At 38.0% G+C, this 19,211-nt stretch overlaps 2 protein-coding genes across 3 annotated transcripts; both read left to right on the forward strand.

Moving 5' to 3' along the window:
• Positions 1 to 3,653: 3,653 nt before the first annotated feature.
• On the forward strand, positions 3,654 to 7,981 carry LOC106911638 (myeloid cell surface antigen CD33-like). 2 transcript variants are annotated; one of them, XM_014978446.2, is made up of 5 exons: positions 3,659 to 3,934; positions 5,852 to 5,937; positions 6,084 to 6,209; positions 6,401 to 6,772; positions 7,665 to 7,981. In XM_014978446.2, the coding sequence occupies exons 3-5, from the start codon at positions 6,122 to 6,124 to the stop codon at positions 7,979 to 7,981; spliced, it is 777 nt and encodes a 258-aa protein (XP_014833932.2). In that variant the 5' UTR covers positions 3,659 to 3,934; positions 5,852 to 5,937; positions 6,084 to 6,121. The 2 variants fall into 2 exon arrangements, with proteins under 2 accessions (XP_087857688.1, XP_014833932.2); XM_088001562.1 differs by having other exon boundaries at positions 3,654 to 3,934; positions 5,852 to 6,209.
• A 68-nt stretch (positions 7,982 to 8,049) lies between these two features.
• LOC148153346 (tyrosine-protein kinase receptor ver-3-like) lies at positions 8,050 to 10,381 on the forward strand. Its single transcript, XM_088001572.1, has 4 exons — positions 8,050 to 8,302; positions 8,394 to 8,478; positions 9,754 to 9,793; positions 9,898 to 10,381. Exons 1-4 carry the CDS (start codon positions 8,119 to 8,121, stop codon positions 10,120 to 10,122), a joined length of 534 nt encoding a protein of 177 aa, XP_087857698.1. The 5' UTR covers positions 8,050 to 8,118; the 3' UTR covers positions 10,123 to 10,381.
• Positions 10,382 to 19,211: the final 8,830 nt, after the last annotated feature.

Genomic DNA, 19,211 nt, shown 5'->3' on the forward strand with positions numbered 1-19,211 from the left:
ATTTTCTTTTTAGAGTGTGGAGATTATGCATATTCCTTCAATCAAAGATCCATTTATTTCTAGTTTTTTCACACTTCTTCTCCAGGACATGCTGTAGCACGCAACGTGGAGGATGCTGTAACATTTATCGAAACCACCAAACTGTAACTCTGAGTTCATGACCCTCAGAAATGAACACTTCCAAATAATCAAGGGAGCAGGAAGAGTCTCATGAATGCTTGTTTTATTTCATTCCTCGTTGGAAATCAATGAGGTGGGCAGAGATATGATACATGCAAATACAGCCTGACACACAAAAGCATGTCTGTGCCCGCGGTCACCACAAAAGAAAAAAAAAACATTACTGTACAAACCGCAGTGATTGGCTCTGGAGCCATACTAACCCACATTTGCATCCAAACAGGTAGACAGACACGCAAAAGAGTGCTTGCATGAGATTGGAAAGCGTGGCAAAGTCACTGCTGAAAAGGAAAGTATCACTTTCAGTGCATCATAGAGCAGTTAATGCAAATCAACTCTGGTGATACAAATAGGAAAAACACATTTTCCTAGAGGTCAGCTGCAGTTAAAGGCACCGGGGTGGGATATGTAATGATGTGCAGTTTGAAGGAGTTGAGAAGCACATTGTGGACGGACACAAGAACAGCTAAGATAAATATTAAGAGCAAAATAAACCTGAATGAAATGAAAATGAGGAATAGCTCATCGTAAATAATCTGTCAATCTGTATGTCACCTACAGAGTTGATATGTAAAAGACGAGAACGGTGCACACGGGCAGGTCATCAGCACAGCACATGAGCAGCAGACCGCAGGGAAACTTGCTACCTGCTCCAGCATGCCGTGAGCGCACACGCCCAGATTACTCATCAGATCAGCGTCTCTGCAACTGGCAGCCTCTAGGGGGCGGAAGACTCACACAGTGTGTCTGGGGAATTCAGTTTCAGATCCTCCATCCTAAAGTGTTTCAGTTTAATGCTGCTTTACGACAGAATATTATGAAACCAGCTAAGCTGTTAGAGTATAAACATAGCTCAGTTTCTGTGTGTGTGTGTTTTTTTTATTAATTAATTTATTTTATAAAAAAAAGTTTTGCTTTGCTTCAACACTGCCCAGATTAAAGTGCAACACGGATGCGCAGCGATTTTAAGAATATTCCGGTTCAACACGTAGAACTTTCAGAACAAAGACATCCAGCAAATGTACATAACTTTGATGAGGGAAAAGCTTTTAATGTTCTAGCATTGATCATTGTTGGTAGGATTCGAACCTTCGCAGGGAGACCCCATCGCCTTAACCCACGATTCTCTCCACATTGTGACACCTATTAGTGAGTGGAATATTTTGTACACCCCATGAACAGTACTGCTTTGCTGTCTATGCAGATGTTATGTGAGATAGACTCCTGTGAAGTTTGATAATATATATAATATATACAGCTTAGATTCTCCAAGAAACCAATGGAGGTGAGAAAATGTAGCTAATATATAAAGTTAGACGTCAAATTATTCATGCTTCTTGCAAATGTGTGTCTTGGTTGCTGCCAGTGTGATATGCAAAAATTATCTGCAATATAAAAAAAGCGTAGCAGCAACACTGTTTTTTTCTCCGTTGTTTTCTGTCTACAGGACACAAAAGAAGCAGAGTGATGGAGGCACAGGCATGATGAAAATGAAAACTTCACTCAGCAGTGGAGAATTTCTTCTTTTGTCACATAACTCCTTTACTTTTAATGCTTTCTTTCAAAGATGCAGCCATGCAGGCAAATATTTAAATAATTATTTTGTTCAAAATAAGGAAATTAAAATATCCGCTATATTTTCGGTGTTGCTTTCATTGAATTAATGTAAAAATAAAGAGCAGGTAGAACAGCCACTGATTATGTCATCCAGGACATGTTACTGTGAAATATTCATCTCCGTCTCAGTCGTCCAGTAACAGCCTTCAGTCAGAGGTTTCTTATTGCTGCTGGAGATTTTTCCTGCTCAGAATCTGCAATAACTCTTTCAAGTTACTTGTATGTTGCGAGTTTATGTAACGTTCAATTGCGCTTTTGGAAAGATAAAGTGTTTCTGAATTAAATTGTTGACTTCCTCTACTGAGGCTTCAAATAAATGTCTCCACACATTCCGCAACAGCTTCCCCCTTTCAGACTTTGTTTTCAAAGTCGTGTTCATTACAACTGGTTTCAGCAGGGGGTGACCGTCAGATAATCTGCATTTTGGTGTTCCCCCGCTAAAGCCTTTTTATTGTTGTTGTTTGATTGTTTTTTTGTTTTTTAGTTGAATATGCCCGATCTAACATTGGGCATATTCAACATGTTGACTGTCTTGGCCCGATTACCGTAGTTTGTGGGGTTTTCCCTGACTGGGAGCGAGAACACAGCCTGTTGAATGTGACAGGTAGCCAATCAGAAAGCTCGGTTACGTAAGAACGGAGGGGAATCCCAAACAATTGACACGGCGCAACTGAGAGTCCGGTAGACTTCGGAGAAATGTGGAAATGTTTATTATTATATGTAAAGGTCGTTATTTTATATATATATTTATTATATGTGGTTATGTTTATTCACTTAAAAATGTTAACTATGAAAAAACATATCTCACCTCCAAATCATTGTGCAGCAAATAGAGCGGCTGCTCCCGCCGTCTTTTATCCACTACCTTTTCTTTTATTATGTCTTTTATCGCTTAAAATTACTCCAAAAACTATCTCTACTTCTACATCATCATCCGTGTTTGGTCATTCTAAATTCCCATATGCTATGTTGGGGGTTTTACTGGATTTTCTTCTGGAATCGGCTTGTTCGTTAGTGGAATTGGTTCTTGTGTGGTGTGTTGCTCCTGCTGTGTGGCTGGACACACGAACCGATCGAACCTGGTGTACTTTTATCAGCTCTGTGGTCACAGAGGTTTGGAGAATCGGCGGACAATTCATAAATCGTGCCGTGTGAACCAAACTTAAGACTCACAAGCTCTACTCATCTCCTCTCTACCACTGCCCAAACCCCCTCTGACTCTGGTCGCTATGGTAACGTTTACATATCCCTTCAAAATAAGACACAGATGCGCAACAAAAACGGCCGGAAACATTTTACTTTCGTGAAAATTTTAACTCACAATTACAACTAATGGGAGCCCTGAGGTTCTTTCTCTGCAACGAGACGGTCCCATCTGGGAGTGATGGGAGACAATGACACCCGAAGTGCTGCTTAAGCACAGCCTGCTTGGTCTCTTCATTTCCTCATTAATGCGCCAATCACCCCATATTATACAGAGCGGCTTGTAATGTGGGACTCACCTACCGGTCCGGGATAAATCCATTCTCCTGTCTCTTTTCTGGGCCTTTTCCCCTTCGCAAAGAAACTTTCCAAAGACATCTGATCTGTTTCTTACTCATTTTGCTGCTTGTGGGCTCAGTTTTGGCGCACAAGACCTCTAACCCAGAGAAACTGCTTAAAGGATTTTCAAAATAAAAGATCCTCCAGACTCAAATAATACGTAAAGGGAAACATTTCATTATTTCTTGCACAGAAATAATTGGTCCGCGGCCCGGGGCTTGGGGACCACTGCAGTAGAGCATTTCATATAACCCGAGGAAGCCACTCCAACATTTCATTTACGTTTATGTTTTTGCTTCTGTTTTTTTATTCTTCATAACTAGTTACCTAGAAGTAAATGAAATGAACCATACAATTGCGTGCTGCCTAAGTGACGAACTTATTCATAAATTATATTTCAGTTCCGTGACAAAAACTTCCCATGTGAATGTTCAGTCGCTCTTCACAAACAGTTGCAAACACCTTCTGGCCATAAATACATGGACGATACAATCTGACATCCTCTTTTACACAAGAATGAAGGCTCACTGCTGCAGCTAGCCTGCTCACGACAGAAGCTTTTAAGCAAAAAGCTGAGTGAGAGAAGATTTATATGGTAAGAAAGTCTTTCTAAGTTTAACTTTGTGTCACTTTTCATTCTGAAGGACATTTAAATAAAAAAAAAAATGCGTTTGTATTCAGTTGCACCACCCTGTTTTCTGACGTAAACACAGATGTTCAGGGCTTTTACTTCTTAAGACTTGACAGCAGAAACAGCAGGGCAACAGCTTGAGCTGATCCTCTAGTTATATAACTAGTTATTCTATGAATAACTAATAACTATTATATGAATAACTAGTTATGAATAACTAGAGTGTTATTTTGAATGCCTCATAAAGTTCTTAGTCGACACTGAAATCAGGTACTGCTTTGCATTCAAGGCGTTTTAGCTGTAAAGGTTCCATTGCAGAAGGTTTTGCACTGGAAACTTGAATTGCATCTGTGCCATGTGTGTAAATGACAAAGTCATCTGAGTACAAATTAAAGGGAGATCAGTTAGAGAAAATAACAACACCAATTCGGTGAGCATCAGAAGGGGTTCTTAGTGCTTTTTTTTATATTGATAAAAGGACAAAAAGTTTAAAAACGTTTCGTTTGTCATATCCTGTATATCTTACTCCCGAGTTATTTCTGCTTCCAGTAATTTCAGACCAAATTCAATGACATTTCCACAAATTTGAATGCAAAGTTTTAAATTAGTTGCTGTTAGAGTAGAAACATAGCTTAGTTTTTATGTTTTTTTTTTTTTTTTATACATTTTTTTTTGCTTTGCTTCAACACTGCCCAGATCAAAGTGCAACATGGATGTGCAGCGATTTTAAGAATATTCTGGTTCAACACGTAGAACTTTCAGAACAAAGACATCCAGCAAATTTATATAGCTTTCATTAGGGAAAAGCTTTTAATGTACTAGAACTGATCATTGTTGGTAGGATTCAAACCTTTGCAGGGAGACCCCAATAGATTTCAAATCCATCATCTTAACCTCTCGACCACATTAACCCACGTATCTGCAGGGTTGAGACACCGGGAGAAATTTCAGGAACCATTTTACAATTTAAAAAAGATATTTTACATATTTTATGAATTCTTTACATGCAGTACTAGAACTGATAATTGTTTACAGGATTTGAACCTGCAATGAGACACCAATGGATTTCTAGTCCATCTGTTTTCCAGTGACAGATGTAAGGATAGATTTCAGGAGCCTTTTTACCATCTACCATCTCCAATATGAAAGGTCATGTCCTACATAACATTTTTCCTAATTTCTGGAACAAGCTCTTCAATGTTCTCTTTATCTCGTTTCTTTTATTATGACTCATCACTGTTTCTACTTTCACTTCCCTAATTACTCCTCTCATCTGGCTCCCTTACTATCAGTTTTCAAGAGAAATAAATAGACCCCACATCCTCTCCAGTTCTGCAAGCTGACACCAAATTTTAAAAAAGCTGAACTTACTAAAATAATCCACTGGATTATTGTAAAAAAAAAAAAAAAAAAAAAAAAAAAAAAAAACACACGACAAACGGCTGTGTGGCAGAGGAAAAACATCTTCCTGTTCTTTCACTGATCTATAGATAATGTAATGACAGAAGGCGACTCAAGACATGCATGCAAATACAATTTGACAAACGGTTTCAAAGCATAACAACTTGGATGGAAATATTTTAAATTAATTTGAATAATTATCTGAGCATTTACTGCTAGATAATTAGAATCAACTGCAAAGTGTGTGCGATTCATTGGAATGACATTTTTTGTAACGTGACTCCTGTGAAGCAATAAGCATCCACAACACGATAACTGTGTCAACATAGAATATGTTGTAAGACATATATATGTTCATGGGTTGAATGTGGTGTTAAGCATTGCAAACAGAGGAGGCCTTAAACATCGAGCATCCTCTCCGAAAGAAGGAGGAAGGACCCGTATGTGTCAAGCTTTGAAATAATACTTCCTTTTTAAAAGCTTCCAGATCTTCTGCTGAAGAACTGACGTTCCAGTCACTTTGCCCGGTTTAAATGCAGATTTTGCTTAAAATTTGGATTAATTTGGTAAGTATATTACATTTACATGAAACATTTTATTTTATTTTATTTTTTTTTTGCTGATGAATTGATGTAGTTGTACCATGAATAATTTTATTGGAAGCTTTGGCTTAGCTTCTTGACTTCTAAAAGCAACATTTTATTTTTAACAGGGTCCTCTGCTTAATATATACATTAAAAGTATAAACAGATGAAGAAGGACCGTCAGACTCTGATGGCGGCTCTGTCTGAGAACATGCTGACAGTCAACGTGTTACTGAGTGTTTTCTTTCTTCCAGGTGAGATGTTTGTTCTCTTCCTCTTATTTGGAGACATCACAGGAATCATTTAATGATCTGAAATATTTGATCCTGATAATGTTTAAATGCTCCTCATGTAACTTCCAGCAGCTAAACAGAAGTCTGTAGAAAGGTTTCTTTCTTTCTCAGATTTTATCCACATTATTTTATTGTTGGTCCTGCTTTTACAGGTCTTGTGGCTGGCTGTACATCACACCTTCACATTACTGCCCCAAAGGAGATGGAAACACTAAACGGATCTTGTTTGCTAATCCCCTGTACATTTGTAGCATCTAATGGGGATGCTGATTTTAACAATGAGACAGAAATCAGTGGACTTTGGTACAGAACTGATTATAATTCTGAAGCAAATAAAGTGTTTGACAGCAGCAAATCAGACAACGTCTATCCAATGAACATAACTGGAATCCTGAAGGAAAATGACTGCACAACTCTATTTTCTGATTTAAAAACCAGCTATGAAGACACATATTATTTCAGAATCGAGAACGGACCATATAAGGCAACAGCTACTTGTGAACATGTTCAAATAAAAGTTAAAGGTAAGAACTTTATCTTCATCACTCCATTAATTTAGAATAACAGAAATTTCATTCTAAGAGTTTGGGTTTTCACATGTATATTTTCTGATCATCTGTTGTTTTCTGCAGTGGGATGCCAGTTGTTGCAAAATAAAGTTTTGTAGATTTTTTTTTCTAATTCTCATCACTGAGATCCAGTTTTTAATTTTTTCTGAGGTAAAAATAAAATAAAAGGGACATCTGCTGAGCTTCAACTCATTTGTACACAGGAACAAAACGCTGTTGGAAAAAAATGTTAGAAGAAAAACATTTTCAACTTCTTCCTCATTGTCAGTATTATTATTGCTAGAAATATTTAATTTTTCAACACTAACGCTCCATGGTTTGCATGTACGTATTCACAAAGAGAATCATTGTGAATATATGAATACAATAATCTTCAGCTGATGCTGTTTTTTGGTGTTAAGTGAAACCCTCTAAAGATAAAGACAAAACAACAAAGCAAAACCCGAGACCAAGAAAAACTCATCACTCGTCATTGAGTTGGAGTCAGAGATGCACTTTTTTTTTTAGCTGCAATGTTTATTAGTAGTAGTAGAAAATCAAAATGAAAAGGTTTTTTAGCCCTCCTGAGAGACCACCACAATATTTATCATTCATTCTTGAACTTAAAAAGGTGCTCTAGATAAGCAACCCATGGTCAGTTAATGTAATATCTTTGTGAAATATTAATCAAATTCCAAAGTCTAAATTTTAATCCCATCTTGAATTAGTTTAAATATAAATGAATGTAACAGAAAAAATAATTTTGGTGTTTAGTACCTGAGTATGTTCACTTCTGCTTAACAACATACATTATTTATTTAACCGTAAACCTAAAGAAAATTATTTTGTCTCTGATGTGGAATTTCAGATTCTGCCTGGCAACCAAACATGACTATTTCAGGTGATCGAACAAACCTGAAGGAGCATCAGTCTGTCACTGTAACCTGCTCAGCTTTCACTCCCTGTCCACACTCACCTCCTGAACTCACCTGGACTCTCCAACAAGACTCTCTCAGACAAACAGAGAAAAACACAGATGGAACCTTTACAACTAAAATCCAGGAGAGCATCACTCTGTCAGACACACATGATGGATACAACATCAGATGTTCTGCCAGATATCCTGTGATTGGAGGAAACAAGACAGCAGAGACAGAAGTGACTCTCAGTGTTTCATGTAAGTGATCCTGTCAGCAGGTCATGGTTCAGCTGTTCGTGATCAATAAAGTTCATGTGTCTCATTTTCCTCAGATGCTCCTAGAAACACCTCAGCATCCATCAGTCCATCAGGTTTGGTGTCAGCAGGTAGCTGGGTGAAGCTGATGTGCTCCAGCAGAGCCAAACCTCCACCCAGATTCACCTGGTTCAGGATCAGCAAAGATGGAGACATTAATGTGTCTGTGGAGCCGGTTTACAATTTCAATGCCACTGAGGAAGGAGAGTATTACTGTGTGGCTACAAATGATCTGGGAAATCAGACATCATCAGTGAGACTTAGGATTAAAGGTAATATTTTTAAAACCACTAAATATGAGGAACATTCTCAACATCTGATGCCTAAACGTTGGGGTAAATGTTCCTATTTTGTTTTATTCAGGTATCGTGAACGGACATCTTTTCTGGCTGCCAATTGCACTGGCAATTGTGCTGTTGGTGCTGATCTGTCTGGTTCTTTATGTCAGGTAGGTATTAGAAATTAGAGAGATATAAATTAGCTGATTTCAGTGAAGTAAACCAAATCTGTTCTTAGTTTAGATTAATACATATGAATGGTTTTGTCAACAACAACCCAAGTCGTCCACATATATAAAACATCCAATTACAGACCTCCACAAATTAGGTTTTTTGGACAGAAAACGATAAGGGTGAGCGAAAAGCAACAGAAAGCCAAGAAGTTGGAAACATTCCTGCTTCTATGTACAATTCAATGTTTGTACCTGTAGATTATGCATTTGCTGCAACAGCCTCTTTGAACACTCGCTGCACAACGTTCCACAGTTGAATAAAAAACACGTTGAAGCTGTGTGGGATTTGGACAAGCCAGTGAAAAACGGGAGGAACTCAGTCCTGTCAGAAAACTGCCAAAGCTGAACTTTTAGGGGTCATCACACACACAATGTTTGGAGGTAGAATGGTAAAAACTGACTAAGATTACTCGCTCACTGTGACTCCATACTGCAGTATGGAGTCATACTCCATACTGCTGCATTTCTTCACTAATGTAAAACATATCAATTGCTAAGCATGCTTAGCAATTGATATGTTTTACATTAGTGAAGAAAATGTAATTATTTAATAATCACTACAATCATTACAGTGCATCACACCAAAAGCATCTTGAGGTTTGCAGATGTAAACATCGTGATGTGTGATGTCAAAAATTGTAGAGTGCTGTGTGTAATTTATTTAAATGACAACATATTTCTTTGTACTAAACAGCCTAATTATAAATGGAGAAATTTGCTTTTCGTTTGAGCATTCTTGTAAACATCGGAAGAAAACAGAAATGTGGATTACATACAAGACAATAATTCTAAAAATATAAAATAAAAAAATAAAATAAAATAAAAACTCTTAATTGATCCGAAGAACCTTCATGATTTTTTCTTTTTTTTTTTTTAAAGAGGAGTGAGTCAAACAGCTGAGCAATGTATGTTACTAGTTTCCCCATACAGGAAACATCTTGAAGTTAATCTTACAAAGATGAATCTTACAAAAATGAAAGCACAACATCATTCATGCTTCATTTCTTCTATGTGTGAACTACTCGGGTTACTGCTGTTGACATCTGGTTTGAATTTTATATGACTGGCACGAATAGAAACATTTGAAAACATTGTCATATTCCATTCCCACTATAGTTTTGAACTATAATACTAAAATAGATTTACCTTTCAGTGACTAAAGGCAACAATAACTTTAAAGACTTATTCTGACAGCTCTCCAATGTCTTCCAGATGTTTCAAGTCCAAACAGCCAACTCCTCAACAGACTCAGGTGGGTAAATGTTTAGCACTGCAACGTATCTTCAGTCTGTGCCAGAGCCGGTTTAAGCATGAACTGTTTTCAAGAGATTTTTTTTTTTTTTTTTTCCCCCACAGACTCCAGCTGGTCAGGAGGCTGCGGTACAAACACCGTCTGCTGCTGCTGAAGACCTGCAGTACGGAGAAGTGACTTTCTTCAAGAGGAAACCTGAAGCTTCCTCTACCTCAGAGGAGCACGGCAAAGAGGAAGAGACAGTTTATGCACAAGTCAGAGTGTCCAAGTCAAGAAAGTGCTCAACGCACACCACAGATGATATCTATGCTCAAGTGAAGAAAAAGTAACTTTTTTCTTTAAAATAAAGTTAGCTAGAGGTATCTGTTGAAGCTACTTCACTTTGCATATTCATCACGTGCTATTTTGTGATATTTTTGTGCTGTTTTTTTGTTTGTTTGTTTGTTTGTTTTGGGGGTTGGGGAGCTGTGTGTCTTTTACACCTTGCTTTGCATTGCAACAGGAAGTCATCATATGTTGTACTTCAACAAAGTATTTAAAGCCTAGCCTTTTTAATCACCATTAAAAGGATATGTTAAGCACACAAAATGGGCAATTTTATTTTCACTTCATCATTTCACTGCACCACACTGCATATGGTTAATGGTTAGATGGTGATGTGATGCTGCACTTCTTCTTTCAACCGCAATGTCAGAGCAACTGCTGCAATGGCTATATGTTAAGCTAGGTTCCTCTTTTTTAATTTGTTTAACTTTTTGCACTCGCTCGTTTCCGTTTTCAACACCTTTTTTAAAAAAGAACTTTTTTTTTTTTTTGGAGGCTAGAACACAGAACAGTTTTTTTTGTCTTGAACTTCTTCCACTGGACACATTCAATGCGGGGGGGGGGGGGGGGGGGTCTGAGGGGCCTTCCCGTCAGAGCTGAGGAAGCTGGGGAGGTTTGCCCTCCAGTGCCTTGTGAAAAAATGCCATCTTTCCTCATTCTTGTAAAGAAGCTGCGGTTTAGATGAAACCACTTTTCACAGCACATATATCTGCAAAAAAAAGACCCCATACAAATTCAGTGGGATTTTACGTGCTACATAAACATAATGTTATTCGTGGGAGGGAAGTAGGAATAAAAGGGAAATGCAGAATTTTATATAAATCTGAAAAGTGTGGCATGCATGTGAATTTAGTCTTTTTTACTCCGATGGCCCCACATATAATCCAGATTACCCTTAGAAGTCATCTAACTAGCAAACATGATATTTGTGTGTAATTTAATTTAGTCTTTATATAAATCAAGTTATTCTGCTAAAGCTGCAGTAAGTAATTTTTAAAAAGTATGTTTTTTTTTGTTTTTGTTTTTTTACATATTTGTTAAAACTATCACTTTGTCCTGACAGCATGACATGAGACAGATAATCTATGGGGAAAACACCAAAACAAGCTCCTTTAGTAAGACCTTAGTCACACTTGTCAATGAGTTGGTCATGTTTTCCGGTTTGCTGCAGCTCTTGTTAATGGCAGAGACAAAAACTTACAGGAAATCTGTTTATAGAAGTCTGCACAAGTTACCTACTGCAGCTTAAAGGCCCCAGAGGTTTTTGTCAGAGATCAGCGTTAGTGGACACACAGAAACCCGGCAGCAGGTCAGGGATAAGTTGTGGAGACATTTCACATGTTGAAACGTATTATCCTGCACTTTGGACAAGCTTACATAAATGGTGGCAGTATCATACTGTGGGTACTGTCTTCAGCTGAGACAACAGGATTTGATAGAAAGACGGATAAAACAGCAATAAGACACGTCAGGAAACAAAGCACCAGCAAAAGACTTGTACCTGGGATGAAGTTTTACATTTCAGCGAGAGAAAGACTCTTACCGTTTAGCAACAGGTTGAACGGATTGGGTTCAATTAATTCTTCCAGTTTCTAATTTTGCACTGCTTGAAAAACGTGTGAATACTCCTATAAGGTATAATGTGCATTTACACAAAATAAAGCCGATTCTTTTATGTTATTCACTTAAAGCTAAAAATACCACGTATACGTGTGCAACATAGCATGAGCTTTTTAAGGTATTTACAAAAAGGGAGTGGAGTGGGATAAATATGGAAATGACAGATTATCTTCAATTTCTTTTAATGATTTGTGTTTCATGTTCTCTGAACTCATTTCAAATGATTTTTTTTTTTTTTACTCAGTTTGCTTTTAATACCAAGATGTAAGAGTAAATTCTTACCTGAGTGAATTAATTTTTTATTTAGAATCTTTTTATCGCTCAAAATCACCTCACAAATCTAAATTCTCAAATACAGAGTAAAAAATAAAACATTGTCACCTGAACAAATAGGTACATGCGTCCTGCAGGAGAATTACTGCATGCATATTTCAGTTTGCAACAGCTTGCAAAAGAAGAAATCTGAAAATAAAAAAACAACAAAAAAAAAACCTTAAGAGATGGTGATCTGTGATCACTTGAAAGTTTAGTAAAAGGAAATTGAGGAAAAAACAAAAGTAGTTCTCATGGTAAGAGAAGGAACATAAAACTAACGCTCCAGGTTATATTTAAACACATCTTAGGTAATAAACTGTCTGCGGAGGTAGATGCAGTACAGCTCTGCAGGAAATGTGGTTAGCTGTGCCAGTGTCGCAAAGAAATGCATTGCATCAGATCTTAACAGTGAATAAGTTGACCCCACGTTGGCTTTCAAACTTAATGCAGAAGTCACTGTGACATGTAGAAGCTTTGAGTTGTTTGGTGAACTACAGCCGCAGCAGTGAGGCAGCAACATTCAAAACCAGAAAACTGCGTGATGATCCTGGAGCTTAAAGGGACATCGGCTTCTTCTAGGTGTCCGGGATTATTATTACTGACAGACATTTTCATGACAGAAAATATGTCCTTATTCTTCTTAAACATTTTTATTAAGCTTTTTCTCCTCATTATTAATGGATTGCAAACAACTTTGGTGGTGCATACAACCCCTGGCAAAAAGTATGGAATCACCAGTGTTGGATGAGCAGTCATTCAGACATTTCATGCTGTAAAACAAACTCGGATCAAAAACATGACACAATATTAAGGTCATTCCAAAGTGCAACTTGTTGGCTTTCAGGAACACTCAAAGAAATGAAGAGAAAACATTGTGGAAGTCAGTGAATGATACTTTTATTGACCAAACACAGGGAAATAAATATGGAATCACTCAATTCTGAGGAAAAAAGTATGGAATCATGAAAAACACATAAACAAAAGACCATTCAAAATACATCACTAGTATTTAGTTGCACCATCTTTGGCTTTTATAACAGCTTTTAGTCTCTGAGGCATGGACTTGATGAGGGACAAACAGTATTTGGTGCCTACTCTCTTTGATAGCAGTTGCCAGATCAGCTTTGCAGGTTGGAGCCTTCTTGTGGAACATTTTTTTCAATCTCCACCACAGGTTTTCTATTGGGTTGAGATCTGGACTATTTGCAGGCCATGACATCGACTGAATGTGTCTTTCTTCAAGGAATGCCTTCACTGTTTTTGCCCTATGGCACGATGCATTGTCATCTTGGAAAATTATTTCATCATCTCCAAACATCTGTTCAATTGAAGGGATGAGAAAACTGTCCAAAATGTCAATGTAAACTTGTGCATTGATAGAAGAATTAACCACAGTCATCTCCCCAGTGCCTTTGCCTGACATGCAGCCCCATATCATCAAGGACTGTGGACATTTGGTTGTTTTCTTCAGGCAGGCCTCTTCATAAATCTCACTGGAACGGCACCAAACAAAAGTTCCAGCATCATCACCTTGTCCAATGCAGATTCTTGACTCATCACTGAAGACAACTTTCATCCAGTCATCCACAGTCCATGATTGCCTCTCCTTAGCCCATTGGAGTCTCGTTCTTTTATGGTTAGGTGTCAATGCTGGTTTTCATTTAGCTTTCCTGTATTGAAATCCCACCTCCTTTAGGCGATTTCTTACGGTTCGGTCACATACATTGACTCCAGCTTCCTCCCATTTATGCTTCATCTGTTTAGTTGTACTTTTTTGGTTTTCAAGACAAATGACCTTTAGTTGTTTGTCTTGACGCTTTAATGTCTTTCTTGGTCTACCAGTACGCTTGGCTTTAACAACCATTCCATGCTGTTTGTGTTTGGACCATATCTTGGATACAGCTGACTGTGAACAGCCCACATCTTTAGCAACCATGCGTGAAGGGTTACCTTCTTCAAGAAGTTTCACAATCCTCTCTTTTGTTTCAAGGGACATTTCTCTTGTTGGAGTCATGGTTCTCGCCACTCCACTTCGTCCAGCAGCCCTCCAAGGTGTCATGACTGCAGGTGTTTTGAACTGCACACTAACGGGCACATCTAATCTGGGGCAGGTGTCCATTTAGGGAAAGGAAATAGACTGGGTGTGTCCTTTTTTCTACCTCCAATTTGAGTGATTCCATACTTTTTTCCTCAGAATTGAGTGATTCCATATTTATTTCCCTGTGTTTGGTCAATAAAAGTATCATTCACTGACTTCCACAATGTTTTCTCTTCATTTCTTTGAGTGTTCCTGAAAGCCAACAAGTTGCACTTTGGAATGACCTTAATATTGTATCATGTTTTTGATCCGAGTTTGTTTTACAGCATGAAATGTCTGAATGACTGCTCATCCAACACTGGTGATTCCATACTTTTTGCCAGGGGTTGTACCACCACCTATCACACGTCCATGCATATGTGGACTTATAGCCTCCACCCACCATATTCGTTTTAATTTTGTATTGTGCAAAAATAAGAATAAGGCGATGTCATGAGGATGACGCCATTCTACCATATGAAGATGTCCCCTTCTCTGTTCTTTACAAATTAAGCAGAAATGAAGATAAAGCCATGTATTCAGAGAGCCAGAGGATCTTTTAAAGGTGAAGCCAGATTAACACTGTTTAAAACAGATACATCGAGAGGGCAAAGATTGTAGCACTTTTTACACGCCTTTCAAAAAGTTAGAATGTCACGCAGAGGGAACCTGACCAAACACCCATATATGAAGAGTAGGGACTGACTACCATTGTTTTATAAATGCTGCAGCTTTTGACTTATGGAAAAAGTAAACAGAAGTGAATAATTCACACTAGTACGAGTCGAGAGCAAGTGATCTCATAGTTTGGCACAGCAGATGCAGAAGTACAGTCTGCCACTGTTTTCTCGCACAATAATTTCTAACTAGCCGGGTTTTTGGCCAGACCAGGCTGTAATTGTAGCAAGAGTTATACATCTAAATTCTGCTGTAGGTCACCAGTCTGTATAGCCACTAATGGTAGTAATAGTAATATTAACATTAGTAATAGTACTCACACGATACTTTCCGAGAAAAGGTGCCTTGTTTTAAAACTGTGGCTATTCTTGTTCACAGAAGACTTACACATTCAGACCCAAGATGCTATCTCGACTAGACATTTTGATGCCAAAATGTTCATAAAAGTCCACTTAATTTTTCACATGGTGAGACTTTGTACAAACTTCTCAAGCAAAACTGTCTGAATCTTCCCAGTATTTTCTATGCAGCAATAAAGATCATATTCTCATCTGCAGCTGATGGACGGAAACGAGCAAAACTGACACCTGTTTTCACCTCGAGTACATTATAAATGATTAATAAATGTGAATGTTTTGTAGAAAACATTCATTCTCAAACAAAAGCATTTTCTGCTGTTTGCGTATCTGAACATTTAATCTACTGTTCAGCAGTCAAGTAAGTCTGTGCTACTAAACACCCCTAATAAGGAAACATTGTGGCAGCAGCAAGATGCTCAAAAGGTAACTTCCTCACTTCCTCTTTCTTGAGGTCAGGGTGTGAAGGGGAGACAAATAAAAACAAGTTGATGTGTTTTTTCCAACACACATTCAGAGAGATTGGCTATTGGACCTAAAGGTAACTTCCTCTTTCTTGAGGTCAGGATGTGAAGGGGAGACAAATAAAAACAAGTTGATGTGTTTTTTCCAACACACATTCAGAGAGATTGGCTATTGGATCTGATGCTGATCAGCTCAAACGAGAATATTAACAGCGAGGAAAACTGAACTGTTTCCATTTTTAACTGCAGATCTTTGGTAAGTTGGTGCTATGATTTCCACACAGAGATTTTAAAGCTGAGATTCTTTCATCTTAAAAGAAGACAAGTCTTTTGGCAATATTTAAAAGTTAATTAAGTAAATCTGCACAGGTAGGAAGGTAGGCTGATGGTTTTACTGTTTGAATTTTAACCCTCCTGTTATGTTATGTTGCGGGTCAAATTGACCCGTTTTAAAGCTTAATTTTTTTTTAAACTTTAATTTTTAATGGTTACAACAGTACAAAAAAAAAAAAAAAAAAAGCGTTAGTCATTTGTGTGTGCCACTATTGTCTGGACAACTCTAAGAAGGATTTTAAAGCCCCCCTCTCTGCCCCAGCCTCCAGGTTCTGTGTTACGCCCCGCGTCTGTTGTCAGAGCGCAGCGCACAGCGCTCCTCCTGTGGCTCCACAACTCAGATATCCTTCTGCACAGATTTGTGACACTTGTCTTAATAGTAATTATTATAATGGCGTTTAGTTGCTCAACTTTACGGACTCGTTCATTCATGACTGTTTTCATTCATGTTGCGCTGTTCATATTAGTCTTGCAGTTTTCTGGAGCGCAACGCGAAGCTCGACGTCATTCACACTTGACATTAACAAAGACACAGCAGGACGGATCATCCGGGAATGGATAGACCTGGAAGGCCTGACGAAAACTACCTGGATGACGGACAAATCCCGGGATTTATTATGAGTCTCTGTTTATTTCCAAGCCCAAATGAGTAACGTCACGTTCAAAAACGAGCCCCCAAAAAAGCGCAGCCCGCGACTCATTAAATTTGCAAGCGACTTTAGAAACAGGACAAGCCCAAAGGCGCTTATAATAATCGGACTTGGCAACAGAAACTCAAAACAGTTCCTGTCTCTCCACCGTCAAAATGCGCGTCTCCCTCCCTTGTTTCCATTTCTGTCGCTGCTGATACTGTCGCATAGAAACGGCGGTCGCTCCACAAGAAGCGTAGAGGAAATGAAATGAAATGACAAAACAAAATAGTAACGCACAGTAACGCAAAGTAAGTGATAAGTAACTGTAGTCTGACTACTGGATTTGAAATAGCAACGCGTTACATTACTCGTTACTGAAAAAAGTGGTCCTACGTCAGTGTAATGAAGAGAGCTTCATTACTGGGTCTATTTTTATTTAAGTCACTGTATAGCACTTTAAAAGCATTTTTTGCACTTTATTAACAAGCACTTTATTTAGCACTGCACTTTAAGCAGAGATTTGCACATACATAATTTGCACACGAGAAGTTTTAATTGTATTTATTGAATATTTTAGTAATTAGCATGTAGCCTTTTGTTCTGGGCTCTGCACAGCTCTCCAGGGTGTTTGGACAAATACTACCCCGGGGGTCCAGGCACCATTTATAGGTTCCGGGAGAGGCCATTGAAAAGTGTGGGGAGATAATTGTTTATGGGTTTTTTGTGGTGTTTCATTTGGTGTAAGATAAAATATAAAATATTTATAAAAAGTAAATTTAAATGTTTATTTTTAATAAAGTGTATTTTATTTAAATAGGTGGAGATTTAAGTGAGATCCCCCTGTGAATTGGAGGTGGTTGGGTCCAACACAGCTGAGACTATTTAAGCCTGTAGTTTCACCTGTGTGAGGATTGATTGTTATTGAGTGTGTGTGTGGATGCTGTGAGGAGAATAAACTGACTGCCGTTTCCACCTAACTCTACCTCTCGTAATCTTCTGCACCGTAAAATCAAACCGCAAACGGCCGCCCTGTTACAGTCAGTAACGCGTTACTGACATCACTGTCAAAATGTAATATACATCTTTTTCAAAAGATCAATTTTAAAGTTAATTGTTTTTTGTGTGTGTGTGTAGGTTTTTTTCAGTGGACATAAAAAATTTACTTTCCACTTTCAAATTGACTAAATGAGTAAGTTGTCGTCGTGGATCCTTTATTTGTGAGAAATAAATGAATAAAAAAAACATCATTGCACAAATATTGATTGAATTGGTTAGTATTGGAGTTAATAATCAGATACAAACATGTTTTGGAGGAATTTTTTGGTTTCTGACACTATTGCATGATTAAACACTCGACGGGTCAAACTGACCCACAAACATGATTGCTGTACCTAAGAAACGAACATAACAGAAGGGTAAGGACAGATGTGAAACAATGTAACGTTCAGTTCAAATGCCATGGCATTTGTTTTATTTTTATTGAAGGAGGACTATGAGACTAATGGCAGCTCTTCCTGGAAACATGCTGACCGCCAGGATGTTTCTGAGTGTCTTCATTCTTCCAGGTGAGATGTTTGTTCCCTTCCTTCCATTTGGAGACGTCACATGAATCACATCACGTGTTAACATGCTGCAGCTCCACTGGAGTTTAGGGATAATGACGTTTCTCTGCTGACTGATGACTTTCGTTGACATTATGTTCATCATTTGTTTGATTTTTTTGTTGTTTTTTTACAGGTGCTTTGGCTCATTACTGTCATAAAAAACCAGCGATCTTCAATATCACGGCACCAAACAACATTGAAGCTCTGAGTGGATCTTGTTTGGAGATCCCATGTAGTTTTATTGCAAATCATTCTGAATTTAACAAGGAAATTAGTATCTATGGCGTTTGGATGAAAGGTACTTTAGACTTTGACTCTAATCCAAATGATGTAATTTTCAACAGCAGTAAGTCAGTGAACACCTATCCATTGGAATTAACTGGAAACCTTTCAGAGAACAACTGCACCACACTGTTTTCTGATTTAAACTCAAGATATACAGACATGTACTTCTTCAGGATTGAGAACGGACCGTTCAGAGCAACAAGCTGCGCTCATCCTCTCACTGTAACAGTTAAAGGTAAGGTAACTTCCTTTTAAATATTTTATTCTATTTCTAAATCCGAATTGTGGTGACTTAGCCTTATCAGTCAGATATGACAATTCATCATGACATCATAAATATAAAGAAGCATGAGATGAAGAGGATTAAATATTTTTAAACATTCTTTTATTGCTTCAGCAGAATTGAATAGTGGCCTCAATTACTGATGTGCTCAGGAAAGTTACTGAAGCAAACAGTCAAAAAACTGACATGCTCTATATGACAGGTATGAAATAATCAAGTTCCAGGTCTGACCAACTCATATCGTCTGCTCATAGACACAAAGGGGAACAATCATATTTAGTGCCCTTCTGACAGAAAAAAAGAAAAATATAAATCATTGTCTAGTGCACAGATGTCAAACTCAAGGCCCGGTTGCCACATCTGGCCCCCTGTAATTTTTTAGTGTGGCCCCCTAGCCTCCAAATTAATGGTCCTTCCAGTTTTTCACAAATCTGCAAAATTCACACA

The sequence above is a fragment of the Poecilia mexicana genome, unplaced genomic scaffold (genome assembly GCF_051168715.1).
Source record: "Poecilia mexicana isolate PSO_F unplaced genomic scaffold, ASM5116871v1 scaffold_20, whole genome shotgun sequence".
Taxonomy (NCBI): Eukaryota; Metazoa; Chordata; class Actinopteri; order Cyprinodontiformes; family Poeciliidae; genus Poecilia; species Poecilia mexicana.